This window comes from Scyliorhinus torazame, chromosome 19 (genome assembly GCF_047496885.1).
Source record: "Scyliorhinus torazame isolate Kashiwa2021f chromosome 19, sScyTor2.1, whole genome shotgun sequence".
NCBI lineage: Eukaryota > Metazoa > Chordata > Chondrichthyes > Carcharhiniformes > Scyliorhinidae > Scyliorhinus > Scyliorhinus torazame.
In genome coordinates, this window is record NC_092725.1 from 118,657,844 (window position 1) to 118,674,680 (window position 16,837).

General features: G+C 49.3%; 1 protein-coding gene across 3 annotated transcripts in view; it reads left to right on the forward strand.

Moving 5' to 3' along the window:
- Positions 1–16,837, forward strand: part of LOC140396469 (tryptophan 5-hydroxylase 2-like) — an 84,573-nt gene that overhangs the window by 54,156 nt on the left and 13,580 nt on the right. For 2 of the 3 annotated variants that reach the window (XM_072485119.1, XM_072485116.1), the window contains one exon: positions 11,227–13,656. The exons of the other annotated variant lie outside the window; for it this stretch is intronic. In XM_072485119.1, coding sequence (XP_072341220.1) covers positions 11,227–11,401 — 175 coding nt within the window. In that variant the 3' untranslated portion in view covers positions 11,402–13,656. Of the gene's footprint in view, positions 1–11,226; positions 13,657–16,837 lie in introns of those variants that run through there. 3 annotated transcript variants of the gene reach the window in all.

Below are 16,837 nucleotides of genomic sequence, written 5' to 3' on the forward strand. Positions count from 1 at the left end.
CCGATACTGTCATGAATAGTTACATCTGTGGTGTGCAGGTTGATGAGGATGGGGTCAAATAGATTTTTCCCACTCATGGGTTCTCTAACCACCTGCTGCAGCCCCAGCTCAGCAAGTATGCCCTTCAGGATTCAGCCAGCTCGGTCTGTAGAGGTGCTCTCATGCCTCACGTGGTGAAGTCCCCACCTTTGCTTCCGTCAGTGATTGTTCCAAGTGGTGTTCAGCATGGAAGTGTGCTGATTCATCAGCTGAGGGAGGATGGTAGATGGTAATCAGTACCTACATTTGACCTGATATTGTGAGGCCTCATGGGGTTGATGTTGAGGACTTTTCCCCTGACTGGATATCACTGTGTTGCCATCTCTCCTGGTTCAGTCCTGCAGATGGGCAAGTATGGTGTTGGAGGTGCCTGAGACATTGGCTCTAAGGTATGGTTTGTTGAGTATGACTACATCAGGTTGTCTTGACCAGTCTGTACTTCTCTCCCAATTTTGGGAAGAACCCTGAACCTTCCTCCCCCTGATGTTAGTGAGGAGGACTTTGGAGCATCGGGAGGGCAATGCGTCTTTGTCACTTCCAGTGTCTAGGTCGATTCTGGGTGGTCAGTCTCATTTTATTCATGTGTGAAGAAAATGTGTAAGGAGATGAAGATGAAGAAGAAAGAAACAGTACTAAACTTGACATGCAGATTCAGCATGGCACAGCCTCTTCTGACCTTCAGGTCCCACTGTGTTCAGGTTGGCTTGTGTCTGCTGACTGTGTATTCAGTAAAGGGGAACCTCCTCCATTTCTGGTCTTATTCCTCCTGTTAGAAATTGCTTTATTCTGCAAGTGCAGAGGTCTTTCTGAGATGTTGGAAATTAGAAGAGCATCTAAAGGAGTGGCTCTCTGCATCCCACCTTACGTGTGAGTAAATTAACCTGAGTCATGCAGGGTGAAGTCTTGATAGGTTAACTTTGAGGGATTATCTTTCCAAATGGCAATAATTGTTCCCCTTTGCAGTGGCAGTGATAAAGTGTGCCCTCATCCAGTATGGGGCGGATTGTGAAGTTTGTAAATCATTCTTTTGTGAAGGCTTAGCACAAAACCTCAGTTAGGTGAGAGGAAAGTGTTAGCGACCTGCATACCTTATTATCTACTTAAATGCAGTGCTGACTAGCTTCACCTTGGCTGGGGAAGTGTTGTGATTGGACTAGTAATCCAGAGACACAAGATAACCCAGTTCAAATACCAGCATGCAGATGGTGAAATTTGAATTCAATAAAAACACAACTTTTGAAGATTTAAAGGGGAGTGGGCATATTCCTCACACCCCTCTACTGGTAAAGAACTTGGTCAGCACCTAGCTGACTTTAAAATGAGCCACCCTGCAGTGATAATATGCTGGGGCTGGCCTTATGGTGAGAATGGGACATCTGCGTCTCGAGCATAGGATGTGCTGTCTTTGTGAGCTGATTGGCAGGCAGCTGAGTAGTACCAGCAGCGCCAGAAAACAGTAGTGGCCAATGCTGGGACTACAAGGAGTCCCAGGAAGATAAAAAAAACAGGTACCAATTTCAAGGTGATCTGGGGATTTTCTTCGGGGAGGGTTCAGGGGCCCGAATGACGGGAGACCGGGGAGGGGCTGGATGGTCAGGCTTTAGAGGCTCAGTGGGAGGAGGCAACAAATGGGAATACCATCTGGGAGGGGAGTGCTCCTTATGGACACAGGTGATCTCCGTAACGGGGTACCATCCTTCCCTTCTTTCCTAACTTTTAACCTGAGATGTTAAGTTTGTGGGGGTGGCCACCACCTTCCCGGCTGGTCACCACCTTCCCGACTGGACACCACCTTCCCGAATGGTCACCACCTTCCCAGCTGGTCACCACCTTACCAGCTGGTCACCACCTTCCCGACTGGACACCACCTTCCTGGCTGGTCACCACCTTCCCGACTAGACACCACCTTCACGCATGGTCACCGCCTTCCCGAATGGTCACCACCTTCCCGACTAGACACCACCTTCACGCATGGTCACCACCTTCCCGAATGGTCACCACCTTCCCGGCTGGTCACCACCTTCCCGACTGGACACCACCTTTACATATGGTCACCGCCTTCCTGAATGGTCACCACCTTCCCGCCTGGTCACCACCTTCCTGAATGGTCACCACCTTCCCGAATGGTCAGCACCTTCCCAGCTGGTCACCACCTTCCCGGCTGGTCACCACCTTCCCGACTGGACACCACCTTCCCGAAAGGTCACCACCTTCCCGGCTGGTCAACACCTTCCCAGCTGCTGACCACCTTCCCAAATGATCACCACCTTCCCGAATAGTCGCCACCTTCCCGGCTGGTCACCACCTTCCCAAATAGTCAGCACATTCCTGGCTGGCCAACACCTTCCTGAATGGTCACCAACTTCCTGAATGGTCACCACCTTCCCGAATGGTCACCACCTTCCTGAATGGTCACCACCTTCCCGAATGGTCACCACCTTCCCGAATGGTCAGCACCTTTCCGAATGGTCACCACTTTCCTGAATGGTCACTACCTTCCTGAATGGTCAGCACCTTCCCAGTTGGTCACCACTTTCCCGACTGAACACCACATTCCCGAAAGGTCACCACCATCCCGGCTGGTCACCACCCTCCCAGCTGGTCACCACCTTCCCGAATGATCACCACCTTCCCGAAAGGTCACCACCTTCCCGGCTGGTCACCACCTTCCCAGCTGGTCACCACCTTCCCGAATGGTCAGCACATTCCCGGCTGGCCAACACAATCCTGAATGGTCACCACCTTCCCGAATGGTAACCACCTTCCCAAATGATCACCACCTTCCTGAATGGTCAGCACATTCCCGAATGATCACCACCTTTCCGAATGGTCACCACCTTCCTGAATGGTCAGCACATTCCCGAATGGTCACCACCTTTCCGAATGGTCACCACCTTCCTGAATGGTCACCACTTTCCCGAATGGTCACAACCTTCCCGAATGGTCAGCACATTCCCGGCTGGTCACCACCTTCCCAAATGGTCACCACCTTCCCGAATGGTCACCACGTTTGCCGAATGGAAAACAACTTCCCCGCTGGTCACCACCTTCCTGAATGGTCACCACCTTCCCGGCTGGTCACCACCTTCCCGAATGGTCAGCACATTCCCGGCTGGCCAACACCTTCCTGAATGGTCAACACTTTCCTGAATGGTCACCACCTTCCCGAATGGTCACCACCTTCCCGAATGGAAAACATCTTCACAGCTGGTCACCACCTTCATGAATGGTCACCACCTTCCCAAATGCTCACCACTTTCCTAAATGGTCAACACCTTCCCAAATGGTCACCACCTTCCCGAATGGTCACCACCTTCCAGGCTGGCCATCACCTTACCGGCTGGTCAGCATCTTCCCGAATGGTCACCACTTTCCCAGCTGGCCACCACCTTCCCGAATTGTCAGCACCTTCCCGAATGGTCAGCACCTTCCCGGCTGACCAACATCTTCCCAAATGGTCACCACCTTCCTGGCTGGTCGCCACCTTCCCTAATGGTCACCACATTCTTGGCTGGTCACCATCTTCCCAGCTGGCCACCAGCTTCCCGGTTGGCCACCACCTTCCCGAATGGTCACCACCTTCACAGCTGGTCACCATCTTCCCGGCTGGTCACCACCTTCCCAAATGGTCACCATATTCCTGAATGGTCAGCACCTTCCCGGCTGGCCATCATCTTCCCGAATGGTCACCACCTTCCTGGCTGGTCGCCACCTTCCCTAATGGTCACCACATTCTCGGCTGGTCACCATCTTCCCAGCTGGCCACCAGCTTCCTGGTTGGGCACCACCTTCCCGAATGGTCACCACCTTCACAGCTGGTCACCATCTTCCCGGCTGGTCACCACCTTCCCAAATGGTCACCACCTTCCCGAATGGTCACCACCTTCACAGCTGGTCACCATCTTCCCGGCTGGTCACCACCTTCCCAAATGGTCACCACATTCCTGAATGGTCAGCACCTTCCCGGCTGGTCACCACCTTCCCGAATGGTCAGCACATTCCCGGCTGGCCAACACCTTCCTGAATGGTCACCACCTTCCCGAATGGTCACCACCTTCCTGAATGGTCAGCACCTTCCCAAATGGTCACCACCTTCCTGAATGGTCAGCACATTCCTGGCTGGTCACCACCTTCCTGAAAGGTCACCACCTTCCCGAATGGTCACCACCTTCCCGAATGGTCACCACCTTCCCGAATGGAAAACATCTTCCCAGCTGGTCACCACCTTCCCGAATGGTCACCACATTCCCGAATGGTCAGCACCTTCCCGAATGGCCACCACCTTCCCGAATGGTCACCACCTTCCCAAATGGGCAGCACCTTCCCGGCTGGTCAGCACCTCCCGAATGGTCAGCACCATCCTGGCTGGTTAGCACCTTCCTGAATTGTCAGCACCTTCCCAGCTGGCCACCACCTTCCCGAATTGTCAGCACCTTCCCGGCTGGCCATCATCTTCCCGAATGGTCACCACCTTCCTGGCTGGTCGCCACTTTCCCTTTTGGTCACCACATTCTCGGCTGGTCACCATCTTCCCAGCTGGCCACCAGCTTCCTGGTTGGGAACCACCTTCCCGAATGGTCACCACCTTCACAGCTGGTCACCATCTTCCCGGCTGGTCACCACCTTCCCAAATGGTCACCACCTTTCCGAATGGTCACCACCTTCCCGGCTGGTCACCACCTTCCCAGCCGGCCTTCACCCTCCTGAATGGTCACCCCTTTCCTGAATGGTCAGCACCTTCCCGAATGGTCACCACCTTCCAGGCTGGCCATCACCTTCCCGGCTGGTCAGCATCTTCCCGAACGGTCACCACCTTCCCAGCTGGCCACCACCTTCCCAAATTGTCAGCACCTTCCCGCCTGGCCAATATCTTCCCGAATGGTCACCACCTTCCTGGCTGGTTGCCACCTTCCCTAATGGTCACCACATTCTCGGCTGGTCACCACCTTCCCAGCCGGCCTTCACCCTCCTGAATGGTCACCACTTTCCTGAATGGTCAGGACCTTCCCGAATGGTCACCACCTTCCAGGCTGGCCATCACCTTCCCGGCTGGTCAGCACCTTCCCGAACGGTCACCACCTTCCCAGCTGGCCACCACCTTCCCAAATTGTCAGCACCTTCCCGCCTGGCCAATATCTTCCCGAATGGTCACCACCTTCCTGGCTGGTTGCCACCTTCCCTAATGGTCACCACATTCTCGGCTGGTCACCATCTTCCCAGCTGGCCACCAGCTTCCCGGCTGGTCACCACCTTCCCAAATGGTCACCACCTTCCCAAATGGTCACCACCTCCCCGAATGGAAAACATCTTCCCAGCTGGTCACCACCTTCCCGAATGGTCACCACCTTCCCGAATTGTCACCACCTTCCCATCTGGCCACCACCTTCCCAGCTGGCCACCACCTTCCCGAATTGTCAGCACCTTCCCGGCTGACCAACATCTTCCCGAATGGTCACCACCTTCCTGGCTGGTCGCCACCTTCCCTAATGGTCACCACATTCTCGGCTGGTCACCATCTTCCCAGCTGGCCACCAGCTTTCCGGTTGGCCACCACCTTCCCGAATGGTCACCACCTTCACAGCTGGTCACCATCTTCCCGGCTGGTCACCACCTTCCCGAATGGTCACCACCTTCCCAAATGGTCACCACCTTCCCGGCTGGTCACCACCTTCCCAGCTGGCCGTCACCTTCCCGAATGGTCACCACTTTCCCGAATGGTCAGCACCTTCCCGAATGGTCACCACCTTCCCGAATGGTGAGCACCTTCCCGAATGCTCACCACCTTCCCGAATGGTCACCACCTTCCCGAATGGTCAGCACCTTCCCGTGTTCAATGGGTTATGGAAATGAAGGTTGAATGAGGTCATATTGTGTCCTATAATTGACAACTGAAGGGTGCCAATATGCTCAAGGACAGGTGGGCTGTCTGATGCGTTAACTACCCCCGTGATGTGGAGGACAGCTCCGTGGTGGGCAGGGAGGTAGCCATTTTATTTCATGTGCATGCCCCCGCCCACCATAAATTTCCCCTTTTACTCTTGCACATTTCTATACAGATCCTGTAAGAGCTGCAGCTTCAGGCTATTTCCCACATTCCATTAACTTTGCATTGGGCAGGCAGCTGCAGCCTGAACTGGTAACTCACAGCAGATGGTTAGCAGAGTTTAGAAAATCACCAGATGTTGCCCCACCATGATTATTGCTAGTTGCTCAATTGGCTGCTTCAGTGTCTCTCAGTGTTTCGGTAGATCAAAAAGTTCAGTCATGGTGTGCAGAAAAAAAAGAGAATTGAAATCAGTGAGATAAAATTTAAAAGGGGCAGCACGGTGGCACAGTGTTTGCACTGCTGCTTCACTTCACTGAGGACCCAGGTTCAATCCCGGCCCTGGGTCACTGTCCGTGTGGAGTTTGCACATTCTCCCTGTGTCTCCGTGGGTTTCATCCCCACAACCCAAAAAGACGTGCAGCGTAGGTGAATTGGCCACGCTAAATTGCCCCTTAATTAGAAAAAATGAATTGGGTACTCTAAATTTATTTTAAAAAGTGATAAGATTTAAATGAACAAAATGTTTGATCTTCCTATGTTGTATGGAGCAATTTCAAGCTATCTTCCTCCCATATTTATGATACGAGAGCATCAGCCTTGCTTAACGGGCAATGGGCTTGACACCGCTTTGCATATTGGGAGCGAGCATCAGGAATTTGGACATTCATAAATGGAACATCAGTGAAGCTTGCTGTTGCATTAAGCCATAAAGTGCTACTATCCCTTTGACAATAATTCCAATTCTACTCAGTCCCTCACTTTCCTTTGTAAACAAGAAAAAGAATTATTGCCTCAGGTCACAGGGAGTAGGATTCAAATGCTGTGGTTGTAAAGGGTAGGTCACGCCAGACAAAACGGTGGAGGTCGGGCCATTGCATATTTTGAAGGCGGAAGTAGATAGATTCTTGACTAACAATTGAGAGTCAAAGGCTTCCGGGTGAGGCGGGAAAGTGGTGTTGCGCCAAAAGATCAGATCAGCCATGAGATGGTGGTCCATGGATAGATCACTAAAATGTCAATAACAGGTACTAAAATTAATCAAAAGAGCTAATGAAATAATAGCTTTTGGGTACAATTCACCCAAAAACCTTTGGGCTGGATTGTTCCTCCCCGCCCGCTGCAAGATTGCCACAGGCGGGATGCAGACCACGTGAAGGTCCATTGAGATTGGGCGGGAATTTCCAGTCACCGGTCTGGCGCGGCTGGAGAATCCCGCCCTTTGTGTCTTCTCGGGTGTGTTTGGTGGGGTGTTTCCCGCCAGCCTTTTGGGTGAGATCCAGACCTTAATTCAGCAACACTTAGTCATTTTTTGAGCCTTGGAGATTTTCTGCCCCAGTCTAGCCCACGCTGAGAATTCTATTCGCAGTGGGGAGCTGAACTCGCCCGCGAGCCCGGCTTCTCAGAGATCAGGGCGTCATTTTGAAAGGGTGCCCTGTTCTCTAAGTGTGTTTGAGGGTCCCCCACAACCTCCACCCATGGGCAATGTGACTCCCTTCAGGCATGGCAATATCCCCACCTCCCCCAAGTGAGGAAATGCTGCTATGGGGTCATTGAGGGCGCCTACCCCCATTTCACCCCAAAACGTATCAGAAGCCCCTTTATACCCCTTCCTCCACACCATCTTTCATGGGCATGTCCCCCTCAGGCACCGATCCTTGGTGTTGTCAATCTGGCATCTGGTCACTGCCAGCCTGGCACCCAGGCCATACCCCTGGCATCTTGGCAGTGCCAACTGGACAGGTTGGCAATGCCTTGCTACCCAGATGCCAGGAGGAGTGCCAGGGTACTGCCCTGACCTGACCCTGTACTTCCAGGGGGCTCCAATGGCCTCTACGATGCCTGGTGTGGCCATCTTGCCTGGTCTCCACTTGTGGAGACCAGTACTAAACAGTGAGGCCTCACCAGTGCAGCCGGTGACTCCCGAGTTCCAGGAGAATGTGCCTCAAGTAGGTTGCGCATATTTGAACAATGTCTCATTTAAATACAATTATCTAGGTCATGTCCAGTGAAGGCATGATCCAGATTGCACGCAGCACGAAGCACGATCTGGGCCACTCCCTTGATGCGCCCAGATCGATGCTGGGTGCAACGCGATGGTAAAATTGTGCTCTTTTTATCTAGAGGACTAGAATGCAAGGGGATAGAAGTCATGATATACATAACCCTAGGTACACCACATCCATAGTCGACTCACCCCGGTCGACAAAGATATGACTGCACTAATCCCATTTTCCTGCAACTTATCCCATAGCCCTCGAGGTTATGGCCGTGTACATGATTGTCGATAAACATCTTGAATGTTATGAGATTTTCTGGCTCAACCACCCTTTCAGGCAGCGAGTTCCAGACTCCCACCACCCTTTCCCCCCATCTCCCCTCTTAGCCTTCTACCTCTGACCTTAAATCTGTGCCCTCTCATTGACCCTTTCATTGATGGAAAAAGTGCCCCTCATAATCTTATGCACCTCTATGAGGTCCCTTCTCAACCTTTGCTGCTCTAAGGAATACAGCCCCAGCCTATCCACTTGCTCAGACCGTCCAGCCCAGGCAGCATCCTGGTAAATCTCATCTTTACCCTCTCCAGTGCAATCACAACTTCCTATAATATGGTGACTGGAATGGCACGGATTACCCCAGTTGTGGCCTAGGCAGCATTTTTACAGCATGACCTCCCTGCTCTTGTTTTCTATGCCTCGGTTAATAAAGTCAAGTATCTCATCTGCCTTCTTAACTACCTTATCTATTTGCTCTGCCACCTTTCAGGGATCTGTGGATATGCACACAGAGATCCCTCTATTGTTTAGTACTTTCTGGGCCTTATCATTCATAGTGTAATCCTTTACCTAGTTAGCCTTTCTCAAGTGCATCATCTCACATTTTCCTGGGTTGAATTCCATTTGCCACTGATCGGTCCACCTGACCAGTCCATTGATATCCTCCTGCAGACTACGGCTAACCTCATCACCATTTACCACCCTACCGATTTTTGTGTCATCTGCGAACTTAAGTTCTACATAAGTTCTACCCACAGATCAGGGCACCATTCCTGAAGCATTTCCTGACCTTGGAGGAAATGCAGCATTTTATTGCCAGAATGAGAACTGGACTTCAAGGGCTCAATTACAAGGTGAGATCACATAAATTAGTGACGTGTTCCCAAAATGTAAAAGGTTAGGGGGCAATGTAAGCATAGTTTCCAAGATATTAAGGAAAACAGACAGACTAGATAGAGAGAAACCATTTCCGCTGGTTTGTGAGTCTAGGGACCAGAGGACTTAAGTCTATAAATTGGAGCCAGACCTTTCATGAATGATATGAGGAAACACTGCTACATGGGGAAAGGTGTTAGAAGTTTGGAATTCTCTTTCAGAAATGGCAAATGAAGTCGACTTGAGGAGTTGAATAGACCATTCCCAAATCTGCGTTCCTTTGTTTATTGTGAGGGTGTACTGACAGTTGTTATCCAGCTATTCAGCAAAGGCCTGGTGAACTTAATGTCAGACCAGAGGCTGAAGAAAATAATCTTTTAGAAAAAAAGAAATACTTCCAATCTGCTTTATTGCATTTTTGTGGGCACTAATTGTTCATTCAACCATTAACATAATATTGATGTTAACAAAGAAGTACTGCTCCTTTATCTTTCTTGCTCTCTCCTATTTTCTCCCTCCCTCCTCCCCAGGAGGTCACTCTCAATCTGTGTGATTCCTGTTCTACGGAGGGCTGGTCCGCCGTCTAGTTATTTTCATGGATACTGATGCGCCGCTCTCTTTTTAATCCACCAGATGGTGTGGTTGCAGACCTAACAAACCATTTGGACCGAAGCCCATTTGTTTCATTTGAAAGTTATACCTCACGCTGAAAGTTAAACATGACTGCGTGCTTGAAGGGGCTGGTAATCCGTTTAAAATAAATGCTAAAATACTGCGGATGCTGGCAATCTGAACTAAAACCAGAAAATGCTGCAAAGTAAACCAAGGAGGACTGGCAGCATCTGTTATGAGAGGATCAGGGCTAACGTTTCAAGTTCAATGTGACTCAAAGTTCTGTAGAAGAGCCACATGCGCTTGAAACGTTAACTCTGTCCCTCTTTCCCCAGATCCTGCCAGACCTGCTGACATTTTCCAGCATTTTATGTTTTTATTTGTGATCTGTCTTTCTCTTTTTGGTCGTCAACCTGTCCCTCACAGTTCTGTGGTTGAGGGATGGAGGAAAGGATCTTTCTCTGACATGTTTTCTCTCCCATTCCCTAGGGACTTCCAGTGATCCTCATCAAACCTAGCCAGCACAGATTGCATTTTACTGTCAGAGGACAGGATAATTTACTGCCAAGTGCTAGTAGGGCAATGGCAAGGCTGCTGCCAATCAGCCTTCGAACATTTGAATTTTACTAGCTTATTACTTTGTTATCATGTTTAGAACTTGGACTCCGTGGATAGATATTCCCATTTATAGAAGTGAGAGGTTGTGGAGGTTTTAGGACTGAGTTGAGTTAATACTCTGAAAGAAAGAAAATCGCTTATTGTCACAAGTAGGCTTCAAATGAAGTTACTGTGAAAAGCCCCTAGTCGCCACAGTCCGGCGCCTGTTCGGGGAGGCTGTTACGGGAATTGAACCGTGCTGCTGGCCTGCCTTGGTCTGCTTTCAAAGCCAGCGATTTAGCCCTGTGCTGAACAGCCTCTGTAAGATACAATAGCTCTCTTACTCATGGCCGAGCATCTGGTGCCCTTGAAAGATAGCTGCCTGAATTGGAAGGCAATTGAATAGTGACCTTTGCTGGGTAAAATACCTGGAACTCCTAATGTAACTGCACTGCGGGTGTGCCTACACCACAGGGACTGCAGTGACTCAAAAAGGTGGCTCACCACCAGCTTCTCAAGGGCAACTATGGATGCTAGGCTTTCCTGTGACATGGGGGTGGGGGCGGGGCATGTTTTCAGGAGATTAAGCAGGTGGGAAAGAGTGCATTATAGGGCAGGCTGTACATGGTCTGTAGAAGGAGCTGACTTGATGGCACAAGTGGCCTTTTCTCATGAAATGCTTCCTAACTTCTTGCATTCCTGCTACCCAGCATTACTTGTGAAACTATTTTAGATGCAATTCTAACGGAACTTGATTACAAATCGCACATTTTATTTTTTCAGGGAATTTTCAAAATCACTCAAACGCCCATATTGTGTACACTACAACCCATATACCCAAAGCATTGAAATGCTCAAGGATTCCACAGTCATTGAAAGAGTTGTTCAAGACATCCAAAGTGATCTCGACGCAGTGTGTGATGCTTTATCCAAAATGAACAAACACTTAGGGATTTGACTGTGTGCACGAAGATCTCATTCTCCATTTGGTGTAGAAGCCGCTTGCAGAAGTTATACTAAATACTGTGACGTAACCTGCCTGAAAAATCATTTATAACTTTTGTAGGTGTTTTAGTAAAGCTTACGCTGCTCTTGGATGTGCTCGACAACCCTAAGCTACACCAGACCATGATGGAAAACCCAGTCAATTCTGAGTTAATTTGCTGGTTGAAACACACAAATAACGTATACATCTCACTGCTCAGATCGCATAATATCAATGACTGTCTCTAGTTTGAACTGATTTAATCTGAGAGGGAATGTGATAAACCACAATCTATTTCCCTTTGAAAATTGGCAGAATTATCCGACTGAGCAATAGTAATTTATAGTAATGTCAGTATAACTGATGGTCTCTTAAAACGATGATATAAGTAGGCTTGCTTATGTTTCTGACTGACGAAAATTACGCCCATCTGTAAATTAATTCTGGTTATTGAACTCGAACCACTGGAAATGAACAAATGCCAGATTGAAGATGTGGTCAAATGTTAATTTTCTCCATTTCTGAAATATGAATTATTTTGAAGCAAACTTTATTGTTATATTGATTTAATATTCCCCGCTCTCGGCATAGATAGACAGGGTGAGCTGCGGAATTGTATTTCCAATCCTCACCAGCATGCCATGTCCATCTCTTTGATGCAAAAGCAAAATGCTGCAAATGCTGAAAATCTGAAATAAATCAACCAAGCACTGAAAATACTCAGCAGGTCAGGCAGCATCTGTGGAGAGTGAAAGAGTTGACACTTCAGACCCCTGGGGCGGGATTCTCCGTTTTAGCGGCAGAGTGTTGACACCGTTGTAAACCCCGGAGCGTTTTACGATGGCATCATCTGGCCGCTAGGAGCAGCGATCCCCCAACTCACAGGGGGCCAACATAGCACTGGAGCGCTTCACGCAGCTCAGTGGCGCGCATGCGCGGACCTGCGCCGGCATGGCCCCAGCATGGCCAGTGCGGGTCCGCGCATGCGTGCCACGGCTGGCGCGGGTACGCGCATGCGGGTGGGTTGCCGACTCCGCGCCACCCCCACATAACATGGTGGAGCCCTATTGGGGCCTGGCGCGGAGGAACATAGGTTCCCTCTGGAATTAACCCGTCCGCCGATCGGTAGCACCCGATCGCAGGCCAGGCCACCGTGGAGGACCCCCGGAGGCGGATACAACCACCCCCCCACCAGGACGGCCCCCGCAGCCAGAACACCATGGTCCCACCGGGCAGGACCACACACGAACAACACCGGCAGGACTCGGCCCGTCGAGCGCGGTGAATCACTGGGGGGGGGGGGGGTGCATGTTCAGTGGCATCCGACCAGCGCTGCGGCGACCGTGCCAACGCCATTGGCGCCGATTCTCCAGTCGCTGGAGAATCGGCGGCCCGGCATTGGAGGGGCGTGGTGGGATTTGCACCCCCCTGCCGATTCGCCGACCCAGTGAGGGATCGGAGAATCCTGCCCCTGGCCTTTCATCGGAAACTCTGTTAAATCTATTTTACCCTCCACTGATGCTGAGTATTTCCACCATTTTCTGTTTTTAGTTCAGATTTCCAGTATCTGCAGTACTTTGCTTTTGTGCTTTAATATCGTCCTGTGTACAACCCACGCCACCCCACCCCACCCCACTTCCTGCACTCAGTTAAGTTGCTCCAGATGTTGGCTCAAAGAAAGCAAACAAATTTAAATGATGGTTGTGATCGCGAATTCAATTCCGGGCCCACCGAACTGAGGTTTGGTGTAAATTTACCTGAGTCACGAGGTTATCTGACTTATCGAACAATATGAAGTTACTGAACAGCACATTCTTACCTTTTTATTGTCTGAATAATATTAAAAATTCCCAAGAGTTATAAACAGTGAAACCTACATCGTAAACCAAAAGTGCCCACACAAATATTGTCACCCAAATGATCAAAATGTACGAAACAAATGATACTTCCGAATGTGCAGAATGATATGGGTTCCCCATTCCTCTTTCCAGTTGCAGTTTTGATGTGTCTCCCCATTGTTTACATATTTGTATTTCAACAACCTGCACAACCGACACTGCCTGCTTCATTGCGGCAGGAACTCAAGCAATCAAACTGCTGGCAGGATGTTCTTCTGTCCTTTCTGTGATGATCAGTAATTTTGTTTTGCAATATGTTAACATCTAAATTGGAAGCTCAGTAGAAAAGTTAGAAGTGCAAAATAAATGAACGCATCATACCCCGCTGAATGACTAGTGGCTACAGTCAATTTTATTTGCAAATAAAAACCATTATTAGTTGATGATAATACAACATGAGGATGCTACTGTCTGGAAACAAATATGGTGACAGTCTATATTTATATTGAGATGATCCTCTGCGTTGAAATGGTTCATAATACAAACAGCAGAATCCCTTTCTGTGCTATTTTGCTCACTTAGATCCGATTAGATCTGAGACTTCAAAGGCAGCATTTTTCAGTTAATATACATAAGAAGAGCTCTGTGCTTATCAAAATGATGACTTGCAAACGTTTATTCATATTTTCCACTTCCAACAAGGATGGAGAAGGCCAGCAGGTGTGCTGAATACCACCATAGGATTCACGAGATAATTTATTCCACAAACATTGTTTGAAATTCTGTAGGTTCTGTAGAAAAGCTGGTCAGTGGTGACACAATGGTTAGCACTGCTCTCTCACAGCGCCAGGGACCCAGGTTCAATTCTGGCCTTGGGTGGAGTTTGTGTTCCGGTCTGTGTGGAGTTTGCACGTTCTCCCCGTGTGTGCGTGGGTTTCCTGTGGGAGCTCCAATTTCCTCCCACAGTCCAAAGATGTGCAGGTTAGGTGGATTGGCCATGATAAAATTGCTCCTTAGTGCCCAAAGATGTGCGGGTTAGATGGGGCTACGGGGTTGCGGAGATAGGGCGGGGGAGTAGGCCTAGGTAAAGTGCTCTTTCGGAGGGTCATTGCAGACTCGATGGGCTGAATGCCTTCCTTTTGCACTGTAGGGATTCTATGATTCTATGATCGCATACTGGCTACAATAGAATCATTCAGTTTGGAATAGATTGCGATATAAAAGAATTCACCATTGCTTTCAACAAAACACATTTGCCAACTAGATTTCCAGAGTAGGATGTCTGGTGTCAAAATATGAGAGCCGAGAGATGAAGTGAGTCGGTTCCACTGCAAGTTGTTCTGTCTGCCTCATTTGCTTATTATTGGTAACCTGCTGGCGCCAATTTCAGCCCCAAAGACATCTTACCAGCCCCAAACAACGTAAGCCAGTGTTTTTCAAACTTTTCTCTGGGGACCCATTTTTACCAGCCGGCCAACCTTCAGGGCCCACGCCAGCTGAACTTCGGGACCTACGCTGGCTGAACTTTGCGACCCACACTGGCAGATCTTCGTGACCCACACCGGCCGACATTCGCGATTCACCATTTTCGCTTATCTTTAATGCGAGAGGTTAGCCTGCTTGGTCCTCATGATCTCACTCCAATCAGGTTCACAGGATGAGAGCGTGGATTTCGTACCTCAGTTCGTAAACTCTGAGTAGCTCCCCTGTTGACTAATCATGACAGTAACTCTTCAGGCGGATGAAGCCCACCGTCATTGGGACTGACGACTCACTGTTTTGATTTAATGCTTTAATGTAGTCTAAAAGGTCAGCAAAAAACTTATAGCCCCCCTTCAGTACCTAGAGGGAGACGATGTGATGATTACCCATGGCATTCATTATATCCCTTGCCAAACGTTCAGTTCTGTCCACGATTAAACCATGAGAAATATATACTCTCCCCAGATCATCACAGGAATGTTTAGGGATTCAAAACAGGTCAAAGTCATAGCTTTGTTCATCATCGGTGATCACCACACAGTCAGCCGCCGCCTTGCCGCGATCGCACTTTGACCCCGGGTTCAGGTCCCAACGCTCCCGGGCCGCATGTGCACTGATGAGCGTACACTCATGCGCAATACGCCTGCAGTTTTTTTGCTGTTCGCGGCCGCCATTTTCAAAGCCACTCGCATGAATTCCCGCGATCGGGAACGCTGCGACGGCTGGCTCCGTGACCCTCCCGACACCTAACCACGACCCACCCGTGGGTCATGACCCCCACCTTGAAGCAACAACTGTCTTGGGGTGGAAGCAGCAGTTGGGAGGAGGATGGGGGCTGGGGTTTAGGTCAAATGCAGCTGGTAGTGGCCCACGGCCTTAAAGCGGTGACAGGAGGAGTACTCCTCCACCACCTGCCTCTAGAATAAGTGAACAAAATCAAATTACCTTTCCAGTGGTGGTCCCCGTCGGGCCTGCCATATTGGCAGCCAAGTCCCCGAACAAACTGACCACAGCATACATGGCAAATGCTGTGGTCAGGTGCAATCCAATTTTACAAAGAGGGTCTCTGATAGATACTAGGCCCCCACATTTACATAATGTTACGTCCTGTCCCCTGATGATGTTACCAAATTTGTCACCCTCCATCCCCACGGTGGGAAATATCTTGACACAAGCCCTAAAATGTTAAATTCCGGATGGGATACCTCCAGCCTGTTATGCCCCCAGGTGAGGAGGGATGAACTGGCTCCCTTTCTTCATTCAAACCCATCCTCTCGTCCCAACAAGATTACTTATAAAAATGATCACTTCCCTTGCGGATCCCTTTTCCCAGTTCTCATGTATTTATGTTTTAAAAGAAGTCAGTTTACCCAGGCTGAGTGAGTTAAAGAGTGAGTTTATTAGCTATACTAAAGACGAGGAATGTAATAACATGCCTGCACACACGTTCCCACAGATTAGGAATGAGAAGTGAGTCCGAAAAAAATAAGAAAAAATGATATACGGTTTCGTCGTTGACTTGTCCGTGAGGAGTAGCTGGTGAAATGTTACAGCCATTTGAGACTGGTGATTCCAGTAGTTCCGACTTCAGCAGTTGAATAGTTGGTTTTGAGATTCCTGGGTCGTATAGTTAGCTGAGAAGCTGTCCTGCTTCCTTTTCAGCTGTGACTTTGCTTGCTCCAGCAATAAGAGAGAGAAAGATGATGCCTCCAAACTTTTGAAGGGGTGACTGCTGCTGTCTTTCCTTGCTTCTGTGTCATACTCAGTACAAATCCACATATCAGATTTTGCAGCTGCCTTTTGTAATCCCAGTCTCCTGCGTATTTGTGGAAGATGGTCTGTGACATCACTTAACAGGATTTGATTCCTGCTGAGAGGGTAATCAGTTTCCATTATCTCCACAGGAGATGGCAGTTCATGTTTGCACGGCTTCCTCCTTTGAAATGTCTGTCTGAGACAAGGGTATCATGCTCCATTGTCTCTTTCATAGTATAATCCACACTGGAGCAATTCAGACAGTGGCTGAATTTACATTGTCAGAAATTACATCCTTAGCCATCTTTATATTGCATGTCCATTTTTAAAAACA